Source organism: Prionailurus viverrinus, chromosome B1 (assembly GCF_022837055.1).
Source record: "Prionailurus viverrinus isolate Anna chromosome B1, UM_Priviv_1.0, whole genome shotgun sequence".
Classification (NCBI taxonomy): Eukaryota; Metazoa; Chordata; class Mammalia; order Carnivora; family Felidae; genus Prionailurus; species Prionailurus viverrinus.
Window position 1 is genome coordinate 4,155,836 of NC_062564.1, and position 25,447 is coordinate 4,181,282.

General features: G+C 39.0%; 1 protein-coding gene across 1 annotated transcript in view; it reads right to left on the reverse strand.

Moving 5' to 3' along the window:
- LOC125163799 (CUB and sushi domain-containing protein 1-like) overlaps positions 1-25,447 on the reverse strand; it is a 628,085-nt gene that overhangs the window by 373,908 nt on the left and 228,730 nt on the right. Inside the window, exon 3 of the mRNA XM_047855984.1 lies at positions 21,098-21,210. Coding sequence (XP_047711940.1) covers positions 21,098-21,210 — 113 coding nt within the window. The remainder of the gene's footprint in view (positions 1-21,097; positions 21,211-25,447) is intronic.

Genomic DNA, 25,447 nt, shown 5'->3' on the forward strand with positions numbered 1-25,447 from the left:
GTGGAGGCAGATGGACATATACATAAATAACTTATGTATCGTATCACCACGCCAAAATAGAGACTTAAAACAAGTACAGTGAAGCAGAACATGGTCCCTGTTCTACAGTAATTCATATTTGGGAAAAGCATCATCATGGGATTGGAAGTAATTACAGATAAAATACAAGCCCTAGACAAAGCCACTTGGAAGGAAAGAAGTTGCAAATGTGTGAACTTGGAAGAGGATACGGCTCTCCGGTCCTGTGAATTAAAATAAGCAAGATTCAATCCAATTGGATTTCTCAGTTCCTGGTCCCACTGAAAACTGTTTTACATGTGCTATAAACTCATCGGCACTTCCCAGCATTTACATTCCGATCCTGTGCAGGCAGTTCAAGAACGTATGTGCTCGTTCACTTGAATGCCCATGAGAATCGACCTGTACACGTCTGTTCCAGGAAATTCTTGTGTTCAGCCATATCACAGGTCCAAAGGAGAAAGGGACAGAAAGCCTGTTTAGAGAAATATGGTTAGAAAACCTTCCCAACTGACCTCGCCATGCCTTTTGTGCAAGGCACGGGGCCAGCCACGGCAGCAACTACTTTCATCAGAGCTGGTGGAACTGAAAACCATGGCCAGAATCCAGACTGACCTGCAGCCTTGAAGTCTTTAAATTTAATATAACCCGTAAGTTAGGCTGGTTCAGACTAATTTGCCTTTTATTTCAGATTCTTTAATGGACACTTTGGTTCTAAGAGCTCTGCTAGAGGGTGGTGTTTTTTTTTATTATTATTATTTAAAAAAATGTCTTCAGGAGAAAATGCTTTTAAAAGATTATTAGGTCATTTGAAGTACAAATTTTATTTAAGAGCAGGAGAATTTAACCCAGCATGGGTTGACCAGGTGCCCAGTTCCTGTGCAGCACACGTGAGGTGCAGAAGACCAGCCTCATGGCTTTATTTCCAGTAATATTTTAAGGTTTGTGTTCCAAAAATATTTTTTTTAATATTTTTAACATTTATTTATTTTTGAGACAGAGAGAGACAGAGCATGAACGGGGTAGGGTCAGAGAGGGGGACACGCAGAATCCGAAACAGGCTCCAGGCTCCGAGCTGTCAGCACAGAGCCTGACGCGGGGCTCGAACTCACGGACCGCGAGATCATGACCCAAGCCGAAGTCGGCCGCTTAACCGACTGGGCCACCCAGGCGCCCCTCAAAAATATTTTAACAAGGGATGATTCTTACACTGAAATTTACTCTGGTTACCTTAAAATCTGAAAGTTAATACATCACTGAGTGTGCAATGCGATATACTTGATGTTAAGGAAATGACTTTTTTATACAGTAAAAAACAAAAAACAAAACCTTAAAGACTTCTTTATCAGCTTCCTATAAAACTCTTCTTTGAAGCTGGAAGGATGGATGTTTGTTTACTGTTTGGCCAAGATATTTCGCAATCTAATTATAAGAAAATCTCTTCAAATGTTTTTTGAAACACCTTTATGAACTTAGGCATTGCATGTTTATTTAAAATCTCGCAGCTGGGGCACCTGAGTGGCTCAGTCAGTTAAGCATTCGACTTTGGCTCAGGTCATGATCTCATGGTTCATGAGTTCAAGCCCCATGTCAGGTTCTGTGCTGACAGTTCACAGCCTGGAGCCTGCTTTGGATTCTGTGTCTCCCTCCCTCTCTGCCCCTCCCACACTTGTGCTCTGTCTCTCTCTCTCAAAAATAAATAAACATTAAAAATTTAAAAATAAATAAAATAAAATCTCACAGCTACATACGTCTTCAAAACCTACGCATGTCTTCAAATATAAAAGGAGACTCAAAAGTACAAACTTCCAGTTATTAAATAAGTCATGGAGAAGAAAAGCACCACACAGGGAATACGGACTGGAATAACATTGTACGGTGACAGATGTTGACTCTACTTATCGTCATGACCAATGAGTAATATATAGAATTGTTGAATCACTATGTTGTACATCTGAAACTAATATAACATTGTATGTTACGTATACGTCAGTTAATTTAAAAAAAAAATCATGAAATATCTGTACAAGAATACAATTAAATGTGCTCCAACTGAACCCAGAAATATTCGTATAGTTTGTTCACAACATGACCATTTCAAATGTGAGTATATGGGGCCACAGCATCCTTTTAAAGTATGTGTGCATATTACATTTTTTGAATATGCACGATTTCAAGGTAATGGTGCCCCGACCAGTCCCTTCACTCATCCCAAAAGGGGGCCTCTAGATTTCTAGAAACTTCCAAGCCAGCCTTCTCCCCTTCTTCCCCTTCTCCCCTTCTTCAGCTTTGAGTCCTGTCACATTTAGCAGCCTTGAGTCTAGAATTACCTCCAGTGTCCCCCAAGACACCAGGTACCTCCCCAACGTCTCATTGTATTTCATCCGAAGCCCATGGAAAAGACCTCTCAGGCTAACCACCCCCCCTTAGAATGTCCCCTTCAGCTTCTCGCTAAAGCTGGGGCTGCCTTCCTTGAGACACAGCTTCTCCCTGTCCCTCCCAGTGGCACCTGTCATCTTGGGCACACATGCCACATTCATCGGGACCGACTCTCGTAATTTCCAGGTGGTTTCCCTAAGTCTTCAGCTCTGCATCTTGTATCTTCGGATTATTCCACCAGACACTCTCCATAGTGAATTGATCCCTCCCTATCCGCTCTTACATTTCACGCAGGCCTTGCTCCTTCACAATCCTGGCACCGGCTCACCATCATATTTCCTCACACTGTTCATGTCATAAATTTCGGTGGCTTCACTATCCTCGTCAATAGTCCTTCCGATCCCGAGGTTTCTGCGTCCTCAGCCTCCTGTTCTCTGACCAATTTGCCTTCTATCCTCTGTCATCAATTACTCCCATTGTTTAGACTTGGTCACACCAACCACAGATCTCCATCTGTGACATCTCCAAAGCTCTCCAGCTCAGATATCCTAGTCTCTCACCTGCAACTACATTTCTCTCCTGCTTCTCCATGATCCATACCTAATGGCCCTTCTTATCTTCCTGGGGTCTAAACCCTGGAGTAACCAAAGATGTCTTGGCCCCTTCACTTCATGGGTTTCTTCCTCATTGACGACCCCATCTCATGATTGGCAGCTCCAACATTTCCATTTCCATCCTGCTCCTTGCTCTTGAATTCTATATTGTAGATCCAGTTCCTACATGACATCAGCCTTCAGGTGGATGATTGGCACTTTCATTTAACCTGCCTACAAATGAACTCCTGATCCCCACCCCCAACCTGTCAGTGGGAGCCTAATGTGGTACTTTGAATATATTCTCCATCTCTAAAACCTTGGAGTTATCAGTAACTCATTTCTCATATCTTAATTTATTCAGTTAATAAAAAGCACTGATCCCAATGCTAAAATGTATCCAGAATTAACCATAAACACTCCGTCCCAGGACTTTTCAGCTGCTCTTACTGCGTCCCAGAATGGGATTACCCCAGAAGTACATGTGCTGTCACCTTCACCTGTTTCCCAGTGAAAACCTTCCTAAACACCCTATTAAATACTGCAACTCAAGCCCCTAGAATGACAATCTCGATTCTCTTTCCCTGATACACACTTTTTCATATGACCTGGCACCATGTAATATACTATATATTTCAGTCACATATCTGTTTGTGATATGGCTTCTTCCCCTAGAATTAAGAACCGTGAGTCCTGAAGTTTACTCTGCTTTGCTCAGTGTTGAATATCTAAGCCCCAGAAAATGTCTAACATATAGTGAGTGGTCAATACATATTTGGAGAACAAAAAGTATCAATTTTACGAAGGGCTCAATACAATAAATACATGTTTCTAGTCTGTCAATTTTAATATTGGCAAGCTATGAGAGTATAGAAATAGTGCCCTTTGGTGCTAACTTAAATTGAACATAATTTTCTGCTCTGGGTGCTGTAAACACCCTGTGAGCAATGTAATATCCCAAATTCCGAGTGAATGTATCTGACAAATTCATTTCTATTTACAGCGTTTTTACATTTCTCTAAAATGAATAAAAATAGGTGTGTATGTGAAAATCTTTCCACTTTATATAATCATTAGCAAAGGAAATTAAATGTTTTTAAATGATGGTATAGAAATGGGTGAGTAAAGTAGATTTTTTAACTCATTAGCCTCTTTTACTTAACATATGTAAATGACATCTTTCAAGTATTAGTCACACTGCTGTAACAATTAGAATTTGTTTTCTGATTACTCATATCATACTTTAACTATATGTTAACTATCTTGACTGTCTCTCCGATGAAATGCCCAGAGTGCCAATGACCCGGGCCGGGTCTATCTCACCAGTAGTCGGAATGCAGACATGCCCACAGGCTGGGCTCTGAACCATGGATGGATTCTTCTACCCCCACTAAAATATCCACCCAGCGAGTGCACTGCTTAAGACATTCTCTAGAAAGGGTCTTTTTAAAGTGTCTACACCGCCACTCTTTTTCTATGTGTGGAGTAGAATTCAGGGAAGAAGCGGGTAGATGGGAAGTGAGTCTACGGGGACGGTCACAGTGTGCAGACCAGAGGGAGCGAGCAAGACAACACCAGCACGCCCCACTTCCTGGACCAACACCATCTTGACTGTGCACAGGTGACATTTGTCAGAGAGCGCTGAAACAGGGCAGTCACGTGGCCTGTGTTGGGCTGATAGGGGACTTAATAGGGTTGGGGTAGACCCAGGGCAGTGGGAAGACAATGGGGAGGATTTAGAGCACTTTTTTTCTCAACAGGTGTCCTAAGGATCCCAACCTCATGAGATACTCATGAAATGAACCTCTACGTCCAATCACATTTGGGGGACGCTGCTCACAGAAGCTCCCTTCTGGAACCCCAGATGATCGTGGGAATATTAAGGATGTTTCTTCACCCCCCACCTTCAACTTTAGCTGTACCATCGTGTCAAGAAACTTGTCCAGTTGTATTTAAGCCCTTATTTTCCAATCACTTCACTTTTAGTCTAACACTTATTAAAATTCCATGCATGTGTTTCGCATGAAACACGTTCACGCGAAAATCGTTACACAGCACAGACATCTATTTAGTGACTGGATATAAATACAAGGATGGGGAAAGTGGGAGTGGGGAAAAACATTCATAAAGGTGACGTTTGCTCTCATTTAGTAAAAAAAAATTGAAAACTCCAATGAGTTTTAGCTAGTAGTAAGATAGGAATTTATATGAAATTCATGGTGGATATTTATATTATACTATTTCTATTACTTGTGTTTACATTGTACCAGTACCGACACTGTATTTTATTTATATTATTCTATTCTTGTTTAAAACTTATTTGGACTGTGTTTAATATTATTATGGCTAATATTATTCAATATAAACTGAATTTGAGTAGCTGTAAGCAGGATCTAAACTAAGAACCTTCTAGCACTACCAGAGAATGGTGCCAGGAGGGACAAAGACTGACACTCACTCTGGACCAGACACTTTCCTAAAGAGTTTTCATCTAATTCACTCATGGATTCTTCCAAATGGCCTATGAACCCATTCATTCTATCATCATCCCAGTTTTAAAATGTGGAAACTCAGGAACTCAGTGATTTGCAAAACAAAAACAAAAACAAAAACAAAAACAAAAACAAAAACAAAAAACAAAACAAACAAACAAACAAAACCAACAGGAAGTATTAAAGCGGAAGTTCAGACACAGGCGGTTAATTCCAGAACCCACACACTACAACCCCTGTGCCATACACACATCCCATCAGTGCAGCACTGTGGCCGTATATTAGGCAGAAAAGGGGATCCTAGACTTCTGTGTTCTTCATCCACCAGCTAACATCTGGAATGTCCTCTCGCTTCAGGAAAGATATCAACCCAGTGTGTTTTACTCAAAAGAGGGTTATGGTCTATTATTTATTAAAAGTGATGGTTTTCCATGAACTGGGAGTGTTTAGCTAAAGTAAAGTAAAAAGTAAACACGGAAATAATAATTATCCTAACAGATGGAAGGGCTTGCCATCTATTTTTAGATTCTGTACCTTTTTTGCTTCTCAATTGTCCGCAAGTAGGAATAGTTTTAAAATCTGACAGCAGCCTCTCCTAGCTGCACGGCCACAAACACATTGCTTACCTTCAGTTCCACACTTACAAAATGGGGATTTTAATTTCCCTCGATTTTAGGGTGCCCTTAAAGGGTCAAATGAGACCACGTAAGACTCCTCGCAGTTCAGCGCCATGAAACCATCACCCGGGATTCAGAATTACCCTAAACGTTTAAGGTTATTGTTGTTGTTTTTGTTGTTTATGATCAAAACAAAACAGGCGGCTTTGAGCAGCACTGCACTATCCCTGTGCAAGACACATAACCCTTGTCATCGGTAAGCTCCGAAAGAGAGGATGCGTTTTTCACAAAGCCATCCTCAGAGTTAGCACAAGCATAAAGAAATGCTTTAGATATTTGTGGGTTCGGCGAGTGGTTTCCTACAAATACTCCGAGCCAGAGCAGTGCATGCCTTGACGGTCACCTTAGAAGGGAGCCATTCAGTGGTTTAGAAACAACCGTGGTCATTTTTAGTCCATCCTAAGTGACATTCGCTCTGCGAAGTGTTTTGCTTCCCTCAATTAGTATTCTGAGTAATGTCTTATGTTCTGATAGCCTGTCCTGGAACAGGCATGAGTGTGACCAGGGAGAGGGCAATTCATTCAGACTGGCTTCTGTTAGAACTGGCTGCTGGAAACAATGCCAACGATTTTATTTTTGGTCTATTAGTAAAATGACAGCACTAATTCGTTTCACAGAGGAACCGAACAGCTGTCAGATGGCAGTGAGCTTAATAGTACACGTATCACAAGTTAGTTATGCTGAGTGGGGTTTTTCCGCTGGCACAGTTTTATACTGTAAAGCGCTCCCAGCCCTTTCCAAACTGTGCAAGTGACTTTCGTGGGGGCACTTGTCCTCAGTGAGCGCAATTCTAAACGTAAACCCTTCACCGTTGGACGTCCGCGTGCTAATTCACCACATTCAAAATGACAAAATGTCGGCAAAGGTAAAGGACAAACAGATGTTCTAGGAAAATTATCTTTAAAACTCGACTTTTCCCCCAACCGCACAAAAATCGTATCTCATAGCCACCTCTTTGTCCCGTGTCTTCTGCAAGCCCTTCCCCGGGCATCGATGGGTGGGAAACAGGGATGTGATTAGTTGACCTAACATTTCATACTAAGAAGTTTAAGGAGTTCCTGTGGGGTCGAAATCAAAGTGCAATGTCTGCGGGCGTGGGAGCCTCTGAGAAGAACATATACCCAGAAAGGAAACTTGGAAAGCAGAGACTAGATGCACAATTAGAAATGTAAACACACTCACTGACCCTGTGTTACACACAAAAACACAAAGGTAAAAATTGAAACAAGCTCTGTGGAAAGCAATAGCAGAGAATGTGTTGACGGCCAACTTCAAAATGATTTCATTTTCCAAAACCCTGAGTCTCCTGGTGTGTGAGTCAGGTGATTCACAAGGTTGTCTTGTCAGTTAGAGCCTAACAATTAGAGAGCCACTGACTTTTCCTACTGGGTATTTATTTAGAGGATGGGTCAAATAATGAAACCAAACTGCCCCAGGAGGAATTAATACCAGGCTTCCAAGCGAAGGAAAGAGTCCTGGCTTTAGAGAAGGAGTCCCATATCATGGCCACCTATCTTTGCGAATAAAGTTTTATTGTAATGTGAGCATGCTCATTCATGTGGCCTTGATGTAGAGCATTCATATCCTAGCACCAAATGCTGGGGTTGAGACAGAGACCAGCTATACTGCAAAGCCGAGAGAAGTTACAGTTTGGCCCTTCACAGAAAAAGTTCGTCAGTTTGCAAAGCCAGAACAAGTTACAATCCAGCCCTTTTCAGAACGAGTCGGCCAGTTTTCTTCTGACTGATCGCCCTGGAATTTCAACTCCTCTCTGCTCCCGAATGGCAATGTTACATTGGGAAAGTTACCATATGGCTGGGGGTAACTCTAGAGGAATAAAGTAATTACTTACCAAGTTCTAAGGATTCAGTGAAAGTGAACGTACAATCAAGTCTTCTGGTTTTCAATTTTAAAGTGTGAATGCGACCCTGTGGCATCTCGTAGTGAAGTTGTTGCAAACGGAAACAGTCGCATTGTAGGTGGTTAAAATACTGCCTAAAGTGCGTCGTAAAACGTGAACGCTGTACGTAATGTTGTATTTCCATTGTACTGTCGTATTTTGTTCATTGTTTAAATTGAAAGTGCAAACGGTCTGTGCTTATTTTATAGGGTAGTTTACAAATGAAATGGCACTTCACTTAATTTTTCAGGAACCTCAGTAATAAATAAGGATTCGTTGTAAACACATGCCAGCTAGTTCCTCTGATTTGGTGAGGTTGATGCAAAAATAATGCATTATCAGTGTTCTCGTGATTCATGCATATCAACTTTTCTTCCAAAAAAGAGTCAAGCAAATACGTAAATTTTGATACACATGTCAAAATTGTGCCATATGGGAAGGTTTCAGGCAAGTGTGAAAGTCTTCAAAAATGAAAAATAAGACGTGGAATGTTAAAATTCCGTTTTTATGAGTTAAGATGGATAACACATCCAAAGCCGAAACCGTTCACCATCTTATTCCTGCACAAAATCTCCCATTTGTTACCCTCCTACACTTGGGCAGAGCTGCGGGAGGAAATGACAGTGTCCCCACACACCAGCTGTCTGTTCACCCACCCTGCTCTCTTCCCACATGGAGCTTTCCATTCCATTATTCTAATATTTAAACATAAATTTGAGCAAAAACTTACACACCCGATTCGAAAAATCAAAATTAAAACTTGAGGATGTACTTGATTAAAATCACTTCAGAAGCTTGATGGGATGTATATAAATTAATGTTGCAAGTTGACAGGCCCCAGGCCACTCTTTTGCTCATTAAATGATATATTTTCTCTCTGAGGATGCGCAAGAATTACAAGGTTCCATTTTGTAAGAACCAATGTCAAGAATGTCTGCAAGGAAGTTAGTTACGGCAAACATGGAGGCCATCTAGAAAGGGCATTTTGTCCTCTACTGTCATGGAATGGATACTTGGGCAGCACAGATTTCCTCAATCGGGTTTCAGAGAAAAGATTCGGGAGAACACAAATAAAAAGAAGAAATTCTTAGCTTTCTTGATTTAGAAGCTGAATTTCTCTATGTATCTTATTCTTTTGACCAATGCTTGGATACGATCAAAGATGTTTCCTATTTTGGTTTATGCGACCCTGGTTGGCAGCAAGGAATAAGAGGTGACATAAACCTTTAAAATAATAAGAGATAGGCGGTTTTCTAGAAATCTAAATCTGTTCTAAAAATAAATGGCACAAACTCATAGTGCAACTGCATATGATGCCTTTTCAAGGTAATCAATAAAACCAGTGCCTCATTTTGTTGAAAATAAGAATAAACCCCTAATGGGCCTTTTCTTGGAATACAAATTCTATAGCGATCACCATCATAGCTATTATTCAGAAGAGATTGTAGATCGCCATTTTCTGACTAATTTAAAGGAAACAACAAAAACGAAGAAACTGTCTAATAAAGGTTGGAAACTTCTTAGACTAACATACCCTTTAAAAAGATGCTTAGATTTGGGGCACCTGGGTGGCTCAGTCGGTTGAGCGTCCGACTTAGGCTCAGGTCGTGATCTCACAGCTCGTGAGTTCAAGCCCCACCCCAGGCTCTGGGCTGGGGATCCTGATGGCTCGGATCCTGGAGCCTGCTTCGGATTCTGTGCCTCCCTCTCTCTCTGCCCCTAACCCACTCACATTCTGTCTCTGTCTCTTTCAAAAAATAAACATTAAAAAAAAACATGCTTAGATTTGATAACACAGATGCCTGTTTGACATTCAGTGACCCACCAACCTTAGGTAGCAAGAATATCAGAAATGATAATAAATTTACATGCTAAGCTCAAAGGAATGGAAATAAATTCTGACTCTCCTGTAGACTGGTTTAAGAACCCTGCCAATAAACATTTATATATCTTTTCACCATTTGGATGCATATTTGGTATTTCTTTCACCATACATCAGAGTGTGAAGCACTAACTTTTTTAAAACCTTTTATATCTAGCTACAGACTGCTTATATTTAATGGAACATACATATCTTTCAAAAAAGGACTTGAAGAGGGGAGACATTTCTCTCATTATGTTTTTTTAAATAAAAAAAAAATTTTTTTTAATATTTATTTATTGTTGAGAGAGACAGAGACAGAGCTTGAGTTGGGGAGGGGCAGAGCGAGAGGGAGACACAGAATCCGAAGCAGGCTCCGGGCTCCGAGCTGTCAGCACAGAGGCCGATACGGGGCTCGAACCCACAGACGGCGAGATCATGACCTGAGCCGAAGTCGGATGCCCAACCGACTGAGCCACCCAGGCGCCCCTCTCTCATTATTTTTAAAACTAAAATGATTTTTTTATTTATCTATCCCAATTGTAAGATTTTTGTTCTAATTTAAATACTTAGCATTCATTTCCAGCATTCTTGGACACTTCTCGTTTCAATGCATGCATGGTTTTTCTTTTCATAATCGGAAGCGAGCCCATGCTCTCGCATATTTTCTCTGAGTTACCGCAAACCAACCAACTATAACGAGTAGCACCAGTAAAAAGAAAACAAAATCCCCTGTGAGGTCTATCCTATATCCCTCTCATTTTAAAGTAAATAGTGAACAAGTCAACAAAACCGCTGCAAACATACCTACACAAAGGAGCTGAGATTGGAGAAAAATTGAAAGTAACCCTAACCACCACGTGCAACTTCCTAGCTTGTCCGACAACCAGCAAATACCACCCCACACCTCCGCTGGGACACAATGGTGTTGCGGATTCTCACTTAGAAAAGCCGAGAATCATCGACCCCTGGCCATTTTCTTCGCCAGGTGAAAAAGATGAAGAGACACAAAGCATAGAGAAGGGGGGGCAGTAGACACAGGTGTCCAGGAACAGGATGGCAAAGAGGATATTCGCGCGTGCAAGAGGGGCACAAGAAGGGGCACAAGAAGAACGTTGCAGAACTCACAATTTGAAGCCACCATCACACACTATACTTGCTGAGGTCACCTTTGATACCAGTCGGCAGAATGAGAAGCACAGATCAAAATCGTTACGCACCAGAGGCCGAGCCCAAACGGTCGCAGCAGCTAAATTTCTGTCTCACGGCAACTCTGTGAAGCAGGTGCTACTCACTGTTCATTGCAACGAGGAATCTGACACGGTCACTGCTTATGTAACACAAGCAAGGGTCACGCTTGTAGTGACTGGGAAACTGGATTAACCCACACCTCAGGATCCAAGCCGTCACCCACATGGACACATTTAAATTATTAGCTTCCCCTAACGCTTTTCATTCCTAGCACCCAGACAATAGATGGCCAAGGGTTGATGGTGTTTTGATGGAGAGAGAGGCCATCTCATTTCCAGGGAATTGAGTCACACATTACTGATCCATGGCAGGGAAAAGGAAGGAAGGAAGGAAGGAAGGAAGGGAGGAAGGAAGGAAGGAAGGAAGGAAGGAAAAGAAAGAAAGAAAGAAAGAGAAAAAGAAAGAAAGAAAGAAGAAAAAGAGAGAGACTATGAAAACAACACTCAGTCTGATAATTTTTGTTAGTAAAGGTTCATCTTAAATAACGATCAATTTTCTTTTTCAAACATTACCCAAGGTTCCTTGTTACCAAATATTGTTTGTACATGAGCATACACGCAAGGAGCAAATTGACCGATCCAGAGAATGTTAAAAAAAAAAAATCAACAGAAGGAAAAAAAAGAATCTTGAGAGATGAGTGGGTACAAAGAATAAAATAAATTGTAATCAAGAGCAAATATTTTCAGAAATGCAAGTATAATGACTCATGGTTTGGGAATTCCCATTAAGGACAAATAGTAACCAATCCTTATTTTGTTTGTGAATAATGATTTGGAAGATGCCTCTTCTATGGAATTGGTCTGCCCTTTATTGTGTCCCTTTCAGACAGGCTACTGTTTCTGTGTGCATATTTCCAGTGAGTATACATTGTTTTCTCTTATTTTCAAAAGAAAAAAAATCTCAGCTACACTGACGGCCTTCGAAGCCATTAAGTCAGTCGTCTGAAAATAATATAATATTGAAAAACTTTTGATTACCTGGTTCTACTTTTCATGCAACTTCCAGGTAAGAGCCAGAGATTCACTTAAGAATATTAATTTCCTCATCCTCTTCGGAAATATCTTCCTTTACGATGTTCATTATTTGATTTTTTAATGCTCCTTGCAATCAGCTGAATCATGCAACTATACGGAGAAAACTCCAGCAGTCCTTCCTCCTAATTCCTCCCCGTTCCAAATCTTCCCCAAACAAATGCAGGCTAACAATTCAGCTATTCTACAACTTCCCGAATGTTCACACCAGCCTGCATGTGTGTAGATACATGTGCATATATGCAGTGCACATACCAGCATGCATGTGTGGATACATGTGCATATACGCAACACGCATACGTGAGACATGCATCCTCAGACACACACACGTGCGTGCATGCCTAGGCAAGTACTTCAAAAACATTTTTTGCCAAAACGGGATTATACAGCATTTTCTTCCCTTTCCTATGTTGCGGACATCCCTTCATATCCATGCATATAGGACTACACTAAATCTTTTTAATAGTATGAGCACTTTGAAAAAAACTATTTCTTTATGGTGTTGCTTGAAGCAAAATGGTGCATGGCAATAGAACGAGGGTGTGTGTGTGTGTGTGTGTGTGTGTGTGTGTGTGTGTGTGTCAAGGCAAAATTTGGCTCAGTATCTCTCAACAGGCTGCACAGCACAATTTATTATTTTAATGAATTTATAGCAATCTATTCCTACTGAATCAGAAACTAGATTTTCTAGTACATGGAGAGCAGATTTCATCTCCCTGGGGTAAATGCACATTAATTAAGTTCACAGAGCCAATATATAAAATCAAAACGCCAAATTAATAAATTACAACTCACAGCAACTAGACTATTTTCATTGATACAACAGTCGTTTTTCTAACACGGGAGGCCTATATACGACGGCAAATTGCAACCTGAAGGCCTCTTGCTTAAACATGGAATCCAACGACAGAAATAAATAAGAGAAGCGATAGAAATCAGATAAAAGAACATCTGATGCCGCAGGTGAGCAAAGCTCATTCCATCAATCTACACACATCATTCTGACCTTTTCATTAGTTATGGAACTCCTGGGGACTTGATGGAGTCTATGAAATGTTTTCCACAGAAAAACACACACGCAAAATTGTGCATGTAATATCACAGCCTCATGGAAATTGAGATGATCCATGACCCCCAAATTAGCAGCGAGAGATAGAGTATAGGGACAGCCTCATCATGGATTGGATGATTAAAGTGGACTCCCTTCATCCACACCCCCAACAGGGATGACTGCTCAAGGGACTCTCAGACTCAACGATCTTGTAACTGAGCACGCAACTCTCTTGGTTGACCTTGACTGGACATGGCTTTGCCTTTGGCAATGGGTTTTGCTGCTGGCACGCACTTTAATTTCTATTCTTTCATCGGATGTATCAATAGCCATGGGTTATATATAAGCCTTGCTAGACTGTTTAAACTCATTCCTTTGTGACGGGTCTGCATCTCTTTTCTCCGCATCGTCATTTGATTGCATTCACTTTGTACTTTCAGAAAATAATCATATTTCTCCCATGGTTGTGCTTTTCCGAAGTGTTAGTACTGATATTACTAACAGCAATAATTATTTTCAAGTGCCGTTCTAAAATCTTTGATTAGCGGTTCTCACGTAGCTACTGTTGAAAATCCCTGCAAATCAGGAAGAAGTGCATCTAGAGAAGGTCTGATATGAGGGCCAACAGCTCCGCTCGCTACAAGGTGAAAGTAGGTAAGCAAAGGTCACCCCACCAAAGGTCCATGTGTACCTGGGTTTGCCAACCCACACCATCTAAATAGTCAAGAGGAATGTCATTCTAGCAGTTCCTCATTTGTTTCAGCCTCTATTACTGTTATAAACTCAAGATAATGTTCGAGTGTCAGCTAATGGACGGCTAACCGCTGTTCCTTTGCCATCGCTTCCTTTAGTCAGAAATGTCTCTCTCTTTCCAGGTGGGTCATTCATGTTTCAAGCTTTAATTCAGGTTGAGTTTGGATAATCACTTCGAGGGAGAAATAAATCAGGGCTGACATTCTAAATAAAGCTTTGAGCTTGAAGGGTAATAATCTAGCTGCTCTTTCTAAGTCCAGATCCACGCATGTTAAAGGAAAGAAAATTCTGCTTGAGGGATGTGTCAGAGGGAAATGCCGAATATATTCAGTCAACGTGAGACACGTTGTTGATCCGGAGCCCCACCCCGGCCCCGGAGATAATGACTTAGTGCAACCCGGATGCAAAGGTCTGCTTGGAGCCGACTTTCCCTTCTCCCTGGTGAAAATCGAAGTGGTTGATTTGAAACCACATGAAAACGTTGGCCATTCGCATCCACGAAATAAACGTATCATAAAAGAAATGAATCCATTTTAAGTTCTCACAAGTTTAATTTAATGGCCTATATTAAGTCCATTATCTTTTAAACATGAACAGTTTTAGCACAGCGTGGACCACCTTAACTCTTGGTCTTTAAATCACTCCCGTGCTGTTTTAGAAGCTTCTAGATGAGAGGATGTGTTAACCGGAGGGAGAATCAAATTCACATCAGTTAACTGGGACAGTTATTGGTGGCTTTCCTTTTAGGTATTGAGGGGACAAAATACAAAATACGACAAGAAATTACGTTCTGGTTGAATGCAGATTTCTTACCAAAAACTAGTTTTGAATATTTAGTTGGAGGCAAATGTCAAGGATTCGGGCTTTCCATTGGTGCCTGCTAGAATCTGTTAGAGTTAAGGGGCCAAAGACAGAGGAGCATGAGACGTGGTGTACCAAGCGTCAACTAACGTCTGATGGCCAACGTGCTGTGGGGATTTGGAACTCACCAGCTCCACTTTGCCCCTCTCCTTGGATGGTTTCAGATGCTACGGCCATGATTCAAAAGCCAAAAGGGGACAAAATGGTGACATGGAGGCAGAAAAAAACCAGAAAGCTACAGCTCATTTAATAGTCGAATAAAAATAATTCAGCCTTTTCTTTCGGGATTTCTCAGAGGGAGTGGTGTAGGCCAGGGACGAAACCATGTAAACCTGACCCTCTGGCCTCTCCAGGCCCCCGTGAATCCTGAGGAGAATGGGGGCCTGGCATCTCCCCCTCCAGACACCCTTCCATCCACCTCCTCTTGCTGCTACCTTCCCAAAGATGGCACTTTGTTTTGCTCCATATGCTTGATTCTTCCTCACTCAGAAAAACTCTCCTTACACCCATCTTTCGGGAGAACTTTTGTTCTGTGCCTGATACAAGGAGGGCGTTTGACACATGAAGCTTTTAAACACTTCATCTGAAATAGAGCCCAAGCATTAATTCCGCAGTGACCTGCACCTGGCCCCCAAGTGCAGCTGACCTTCCCTCTTGGCCTGACCTTGTCAAACACCAAGTACTCTCTATGCGCCATCGAATTCAGGCATTTTCTCCTTCGCTATGGCATCACAACCAACATGCTTCTTTTCCTCTTTGTATTCCTATCACTTAGCTCAGCACTGGGTCTTTGCTCACTGGGAGATGCTCAGGGAAGGCTTACTAAATAAATGAGAGAAAGAATGAATGAGCACATCTTCGTGTCCATTCGCATAGCCACATACATATTCTCCGGTATATATACATGTGTGCGTATACACACATGTACAACATCCAAATGTATATGTATGTATCTGTATACGTATGTGTGCAAAAACATAATTCTCTGTGTGTATACACACATGGATAAATGCACACTCAGGAGCATGCATTTGCATATGCGTACACAAATGAACTTAGGTATATGAGAGGATGTATGGGGAGTGGTTAAGAACCACAACTTCAGGAAATAGGTAGACTGTGTTTAATCTCTGCTTTCACAGTTTTGTAGCTAAGAGGTGTTTGCAAACTAAATTACTGTAAGTTATGACCTCATTTTCTCTACCTGATGATACTAGGTAACTTTAATTCACTTACAGGAATCCTGTGAGAATTTAATAAAAAATCTATACCGGAGTTTATATCATACTACACACACACACACATATGTATCACCTATGTCTCATCTGTCTATCTGCAGATATACATATACCTTAGTAAGCAGAATGTAACTCTATAATTGATAGAATGGATAATTTTAAGACAAAAAAAAACTTGGAAAAGAACAATTCCTTGAGAAGAGCATTTTATAACCCAGGGGAGGCTCTTAAAGCATTTTCATGGGCAATTGTTTTTTCTCATTCCAGCTAATGAACTGTTTTGTATGAAACACAATTTCCTGCCACAAGCAAATGTTTACTATTTAGTATGTCAAAATCCTCCTCATTATATCACCAGTATTTGTTTCCTTCAAATAGATTCTGATGCTTTCGGATTCTTATATTTCATGCATAAAGTGTAAATCCAGTATATTCAAAGATGGGACCTTGGAAAGCAAATGGAAATGCCGAGTCCTTAAAATCAGTATCTTATGATCAAAATATATGACTGCCTACATTTGTGGTTAACAATTTTCCCTTTGCAGCTACCATGTCAGCCAGGATTTTTAAAGAAATATTAAAAAGAATAGTTTCCCACCATTTATCAATTTTGCCGTAGACAAGAATCAAGTAAAACCTTCCTTCTGTAACCAAACTTAAATATTCATGTCAAAATATGCCTATGATTTTCATTCTGATTTATTTAAAACACCTTCTGTCCCATAGATAAAAAGCATTTGCTAATCGTTCAAAGAAAATTTGGTTCTTAACCAATGGAATTACCCTACACGTTCGAACTATGCTGTATACAAGGAAACTATTCATTCTAGTGAGTACACATTGACTCATTAATTTGAACCACAGAGCTGGTATTTTCTACTCAAATTCTATTTCACAGAAAATATGGAATTATTAAAAACCAACCAAAGTCCACAAAGACATATTTCAACTGCAAATATATCTAAAAGGTCAACCTAAATTATGGTAAATGATTTGTGAAAACTACATTTTTAAAAATGGAATCAAGAATAAAATGATTGAACATCAGTCTATAAAAGTTACGGAACAGTCCGTGAAATATCTGAATGATATCCAGGACAAAAATAAACATATACATGAATGAAGGAAAAGCCATTTAAAAATAAATCAGAATTCAGAATCAAAATAACTAAAATGTCAGGTTGACAAATTTTTATCATATATTCACAAGTGTTTCTAACATTCTATTTACTTTTGTCGCTAAGAAGAGAAACCATTAGAAATAGAAGCATCTTGGGGCACCTAGGTGGCTCAGTTGGTTAAGCATCAGACTTTGTTTGGCTCAGGTCTCTCAGTTCCTAAGTTGGAGCCCCTGGTCGGGCTCTGTGTGGACAGTTCAGAGACTGGAGCCTGCTTCAGATTCTGTATCTCCCTCTCTCTCTGCCCTCCCCACTCACACTCTGTCTCTCTCTCTCTCAAAAATAAATAAATACTAAATACAATTAAGAAATAGAGGCATCACAAAAAAGTAGAGGCATTTCCTTTCAAAAAGTGGAAAAAAATAAGAGTGACAGAGTGACAGGTTTGCTGGGGCACAGTCTCTAGATTTTCATGTCACCATATTGACTTGTTCTCCTTGTCCCCAAGTCAAATGATTGCCATGCCTTACTACCATGAATCTTTGTCATCACAAAATTTTTACTATGTCTTGACATGCCACATTAAGTTTCTGATTTCCTAAATGATATTTTTAATTCATACATAACCTTGATGGAAAAAATGAATTTTTTTTAAGTGATTGAAATCTCAGTGAAAACAAGTTGACAAACAGAGATCTCTGAATAAATGCTACTTACATACATACTCCTTCAATATTGGGCAAATTTAAGAGTTCTGGTAGTAATCTATGTCATTGTCAGTTGTGTGTACTCTCGATATTTTCTGTTATAAATTTACCGAAAAATTACGCAATTTCTTTTGTTTATGGTAAAGAGCAATGTTCAGTGATGTGACAAGCAAATGTAATATTACAAAACACTCTATTAAATTGGTAACTTCAACTATATTCTGTATTTATATGTTGAAATATGTTGATCTCACCAATAGTCAATAAATTTACTAAGACCCTGAAGGTCTCCATATTTAGAGTTTCAATTACTGCAGATGAGCATTGTTACTGTGAAATTTATAAATATTTCCATTTAATTTCCAGGGTTAAATTCAATGACTGAATGCATTCATTAGAATTTTTAAATTATTGTTTTCATACTCATTATGTAGTATAATATTTTCATGCATGAATAATAATTTATGTAAATAATGCCCATTCTAAATTACTGCCAGAAAAGTACAAAGTTCAGTGCCCAGATTAAGCCTGTTATCAAGGTGATTATGTTTAGAGACAATTTAAAAGTTGAAAAGACTTTCTCCAATTTAAGCAAAGGTGCTTAAATTAAAAATTTAAACATCATTCTGTTAATACTAGAAAATATAGTACTAGTTTAAGACTACATAGCATTATGTTTTGAACAAGCTGATCTAGTGTTTTATATCTAAATCAAATTTCCTTTAGAGGTCTTGGATAAGACATCAGAATTTTATTATATGATTTGGTTTATATTAACTATATGATGGACAGGGTCATCAAAATAAAAACTCATGGGAAACAAGGAACCCTGAATCCCTCCAAGGATTCAATGTTCTGGTTCCAAAAAAAAAAAAAATAGATAATATTCTGACCATTATCATTGGTTCTGCTTTACATTTTATTTGAATAGGCATGTTTGTATATTTCATGCAGTATCAGTATTGTTAATAAAATTCACCTTCTCCAGTGACATTGCCTTCAGCTGAATCTAATTTCACTCTGGGCACTTAGACTAGGGAGAAAGCAGTCGGTGCCCTAGTGAAAGCTTTACTCTCTTCTAGATAGATTCTCTAGTCTGTAATCCTCTGTTGAGACTACAGTTAACTTTGTTTCTCTAGATAGTACACCCTGATTTTCTCAGGAGACCCTTATGCTAATGGAGAAATATTTTTAAATACAGATGTTAAATATTATATAGAATTTTGGTTTTGCTGACAAAGCACTTTTTAATGCAATATCTTTTTTTTTTCCTTTCGAGAAAAAGGCTCGTGCCTGCTTGTAAATATCAGACTATATGATAGATGTCATTATTTAAAATATAAATTTCAAAAAGAGCATGTCCACATAGCAACAGTTTTAAAACGCACATGTCAGTTAGCTCCCAGCCCTATTCATTTTTCCACTCATTTTATAAAATAGCTCATAAGTATTTTTTCCAACAGAGACAATCTCACCAATCATGTGTTATATAAAATGACAACGAGCAATACCAACAAAAAATAGCCCAGAAAAGTCCATAGAATTACTCTTTTGACCATCATTCAACACCAACCAAGTCTCCACAACATTTACCTTAGGAAATTGAGCAAAATGTAATATTAAAGTGCCAGCTTTGTCTGGAAGGAGACGACAATTGTCACGGCTGCTGAAACAGGGAAGCGTTATCGACCTTCTGAGCAAATGTCAGATATGTTGACTGGACAAGGTAACTTCACAGGCAGCTAGGTAGGGTGCCTTAGAAACACTTTCACAATGTTGAGCGAAAAAGAAATTATGTGAAGTCAGTGTATGTGGAAAGTGGTAGGCACGCACAGAGGCAAAAGTTAATAATAGCACCTATCAACCTTAAGTTGGCTTGTTACTCTCCAAATATGAAATGATTCCCCAACGGTAATAGACTTAAACACCTTTAAGTATATTAAATATACTCATTCCAGTTTATATTATATACATATATAGTATATAAGTATATGTACATGTATAATATATACGTATAGTATGATACATATATTTATATAATATGTTTATATACATAAATGCCCTGGCCTGAAAGACATTGCAGTAAGAATAGCAAACAATCCTAAATGTCATTACGCCCAAAACTTTAAATAAAAGCATGAATTTGTCTGTCTACCTATCTGTGCAAAAAACACACGCTACCCTTATGTTTCTATAGTAATTAAATTCAACTGTGTAAAGCGCATGTAGATTTTATCTTTCCACAAAGAGTGATTTTTTTTCCCCCAAGTGCACTGAATACTCCAAATAAAAACATAGGCAGATGTGATTAACCCAGAAACAGGTAAATGGGATCTGCTGTAAATAGAGATTTGCCTAGACCCCTACCCACAGTCTATTTTCAATTCACAGGCTCCAGAGTTTATTTATGCTAAACATAATAGTCTTTGTTTTACCCATGAGAGCAAATCTTGAATACCTCTGTACAACAAGACTAAAACAGACACACCTCAGCATTTACGCTTAGAGTGTTACTAATTTCTTAAAACCGAATGCCTGAAGCGATCCTCTCTATTTCCTCTCTCAAAGGGCGTACTCTCTTTCACCTTTTCAAAATTTTTGTCCCAAAGTAGTTCAGCGATATCAAGACTCCAAAGGGTACCAGGCACAAACTCTGGAAACACAAGCAAACTCCACATGCCTTCAAATGACCAAATGGCAAAACAAAATCATCTTCTCAATTAAAAGTTTCAGCTTGGGCCAGAAAGACTCACGGAATGGAATTCTCTTTAAGCACTAACTTCATTACTGGCTACCAAAAATTTTAAGACAACACTTCTGAATTGAAAATGATTTTTCACAGAAAAGCAGTCTTGCTAATTGGTATTCAAAATTTTCCAAACTTCTCCACTACATGTCAAAAGAAAAACCACTTCTCCAATTAAAAAGAGCGCTTCCGACAAAGGGAAATTGTAAACACGGGTTTTGTGCTGGGAAATTCGGCAATTAGACTAGACAGTGTTCTGCCATCATCAATATATAAATCTAGAATATAAACGTCAAATGTTTATAACATCCAACCACCTCTGAAAGAGCAGCTTATATTTGCATTAGAATCTTTAATCCAGAGTGGCAAGGGTGAGGTCGTCTGGACAGGATTTGGGTGCAGAGCACATTAAATGTCCTACCTTCATACAGGGCTTTGAAACCTTGGGCACTCACGGCGAAGTCTGTCGTGAACCACAGCGCGAGGATAGATCCTGTGCTGACGATCGAGGACGGCAGCTGAAATCCCGATAATCTAAACCACAAAAAAATACATGAACATGGTTAAAAAGCCTACACGTGTTATTCAAGCTTATTTGATGAAGTCACTGTGTTTCTTCTTTCCCTGCACTATGTTTGAGACACGTCACGAAACAATTACAAGTTTCATACCCAAGGTGTTGCCAGGTGATTGAAATTAGGCACGTTCAACTAATGGTTTATTTAAATAATTTTGGCAAAAATTCTTTCTTGAAGAAATTGTATAATGCGTAAGACAGGGAACGCAATGCAAAGGCATCCTCGTACGTGCTACATGACAAAATATGATTTTGCACGTACTTTATTATTTTCCCCTTAATTTGTTAGATGGGGGGTTGTCACATCTCATAGTCAATGTGCTTATTCTTAATATCTGCTCAAAATAAATCAGAGCTTTCTTGAAAAGAAAACATACTGGCCACAGCATAATAAACAAAAAACCTATTGTTCCCTTGAGCAGAGGTCAAATGAATTGATTTTAATTTGTGGTTTTCAAGACAAACCTTTTAGATTCTGAGATATGCTTTTCACCTATCACTAGGTTTAGATATATTTAGAAATTTTAATGATGATAGAGTCAGCACTCTGAATGAGTGAACTAGTATAATAATATATACTTTATGCATAATGCATTATAACGTTACAGGTTTCCAAAAGGTCAAAGAGACACTTCATCGGTTTATTTTTTACCTAAAGTTTGCTAATTAAGTAGCTTGTCTCTAAATATGTGATTTAGTATAGTGAGAACACAAATCCAAAAGGAGTAAGCCTGAATGTTCATTCCTTTTAGAGAAATTCTGATTTGCCAGTAAGTCTATGGGTATTAAATACCTAATTCCAGCTGCCGTAGGTTTTAGAATCAAACTAAAAACTTGTTAGGGGAAAATAACAAAACAATCGCCAATCACTAAACAGCATCATTCTTAATATCCCTGGATCGAAGAGGAAATGTCAAAGGAAATTAAAAAAAAAATACCTTGAAATGAATGAAAGTAAAAAAAAAAAAGATAGCAAAAGTTAGAGGACTCAGCTAAGTGCTGAGAAGGAAATTAATAGTATTAAAATATACCGTATAAAAGTGGAAAGATCTCATATTAGGAACCTAAGCTCCCATGTGAAGAACTTAGAAAATAGTGAAATAAACCTAAGGCAAGGAGAAGGCAATACATACAAGATAAACGCAGAAATCAAAGAAACCTAAAGCAGAAGAACAACAGAGAAAAACAATGAAACAAAAGCTAATTCTTTGAAATGACTGACAAAATTAACAACGATCTAGCAAGGCCCACACAAAAATTGTGTGTGTGTGTGGGGGGGGGGGGTGGTAGAAGATATAAACACCAAATACCAGGAATAAAATAGCAAATATTACGAGAGACCACACAGACATAAAATAATAATGGAATGCTATTTAAAAAGTGCACACATAAATTTAACTTACATGAAATAGGCCACTTCCTATAAAAACTCAAACTATCACAACTTTTTGAATACAAAATAGAAAATTTGAATAACCCTGTAACTCTTAAAACTCCCCCAAATAAATCTCCAGGGCCAGGTGGTTTTATAGGAGAATTCTACGCCATGAACTGAATGTTTGTGTCCCCCAAAAGTCATATATTGAAACTGAACTCCCAAGGTGATGATATTTGGAGCTGGGGCCTTTGGGTGGTAATTTACGGGCAGAGCCCCCATTAATGGGGTTAGTACCCTTATTAATGAGACTCCAGAATCCCTTTAATATGCCCTCTGCCATGTGCGGACACAGCAAGAAGATGTTCTCTATGTAACAGAAAGCGCTCACACCAGACACCGAATCAGCTGGAACACGATCTTGAACTTCCCTGTCTCAAGACCTGTGAGAAGTAAATCTGTGTTATTTATAAGCCGCCTTGTCTATGCTATTCTATTATACACAGACATCTACCCGAATGCACTAAGACATCTACCAAACATTTGAAAAGTTGGCACCGATTTTACACAGTCTCTTCCAGAAAACAGAAGTGGATGGCAACTTCCTTATGTGTTTTATGGCACTAATGTTACCCTGTAACTATGGACTGAACTGTTGCCCCCAAATTCACATATTGAAGCCCTACCTCTCAATCGAATTGTATTTGGAGACAGGGCTTTTAGGAGATAAGTAATATGAAATAAGGTCATGGGGTGAGGTCCTAATCTGATAGCATTCGTGGCTTCATAAAAGGAATAGAAAGAGAGATCCCCCCCCCCCCCCCGCCCACCCCCATCACGCTTTCACTTAGCAGAAGCCATATGAGTACGTGGAGAGAAGGCAGGTGTGTGCGAGCCAGGACCAGTCCTCACCAGAACCTGATGGTGCTGCACTCTGATACCAGATATCCAACCTCCAGGACTGTGAGAAAATATACTTCCTGTTGTTTAAGCTACTCAGTGGATGGTATTTCATTGTGGCCGCTCAAGCTAAATACCCCGATACCAAATCGAACAAAACCTTTGCGAGACAACAATGGATCAGTAACTGCTCTCACACACATATAGATATGAACATTTTTAACAAAGTAAGAGCACAAAGAGGCAACGTATCACACGAATTCTCCAACATAACCAAGCGGTGTTTATTCCAGGGATGTAAGTAGCGTTCAGTATTTGAAAATCAGTCAATATAATCTGCCAGCGCGACAGGCTAAGAATGAAATCACAAGATCATGATAGTCTATGTAGAAAAAAGTATTGCATATACTTAAACACCCAATCGTGAGAACACCTTCCAGTAAAATATGAATAGAGGAAAACTTCCCCAACTTGACAATGGGTATCTACAAAACAAAACAAAACAAAACAAAACAAAACAAAAAAACACCTACAGCTAACATGATATTTAATGGTGTAAGACTGAATGCTTCCCCCTAAGACTGAGAACCAGGCAAAAACGTCTGTTCTCGTCACTTGTATCCAACATTGTGCTGGAAGATCTAGCAAGAGCAGGAAGCCAAGTGGAGAAAACAAATGCATATGGATCAGAACATAAGAAAGAAAATCGCCCCTCTTTGCAGAGGACACAATTATCTACATAGACGACACGGGGGAGTCCATAAGGAAACTCGTGGAGCTAATACTTGAACAAGTGCAAAGGATGCAAATGAACATACAAAATTCAACTGTATTTCTGCATTCTAGAACTTAACGCATGGACACCAAGATTAATTATTACAATGGCATTTATAATCATTCAAAAAAAATGCTTGGCTGTAACAAAACAGGTACAAAACTATCCTCTCAAAACGGTGCTCTGGTGACGAAAGATACCAGTAAGAAACTAAACAAATGGAGAAACATATCGTGCTAACAGACTGGAAGCCTCAACACTGTAAAGATATCAATTCTCCCCTAATTTATATACAGGTTTAACTCTATTTCTATCAAAATCCCAACAAGATTTTTGGAAGATATACGCAAGATTCTTCTAAAATGGATATGGAAAGCTCCCAAACCTCAATAGAATAGCTTAAATAATTTCAAAAAAAAAGAAAGAAAAAAAAAGAAAGAAAGAAAGACCCACATAAATATGTTCCACTGATTTCAAGGTGCTAAGGCAATTTGGTGGAGTAAAGATAACCTTTTGACAAATGATGCTGGAATAAATAGATGTCCAGAGACGAAAATACCAAATGCAAAAATAAGCCTGTACCTAACTCTAACACCTTATATAATAATTAACTCAATATGGATCATGGACATAAATATAAAACTATAAAAATTTAGAAAAAAGCATACAAGATAATCTAGGACTGACTGAAGAATTCCTAGACTGGACACCCAAAGCATAATCCATTAAAGGAAACATTGATACATCAGGTTTCATAAAAGTTATTATTTTTTTTGTCAAAGACCCCATTGACTGGGGTCTAAAGACATGCTAAACACTGATAGAAAGTATCTACAAGCTTCACATCTGACAAAGGATAAGTGTCCAGAATATATAAACAACATTAAAGACTCAACAGTGAAACAACAAACAATCCAATCAGAAAACAGGCAAAGAACATGAAGTCACTTTATGTAAAACAATATAGAGATGGCAAATGGGTACATGAAAAGATTCTCAACATCATTAGCCATTAGAGAAATGCAAATTAAAACCACAAAGAGGTATCACTACTTATGTATTCAGAATGGCTAAAATAAAAAGTAGTGACAATACGAAAGCTGGCAAGAATGTGGAGAAAATGGATTTTTCTTTTTTTAAAAAG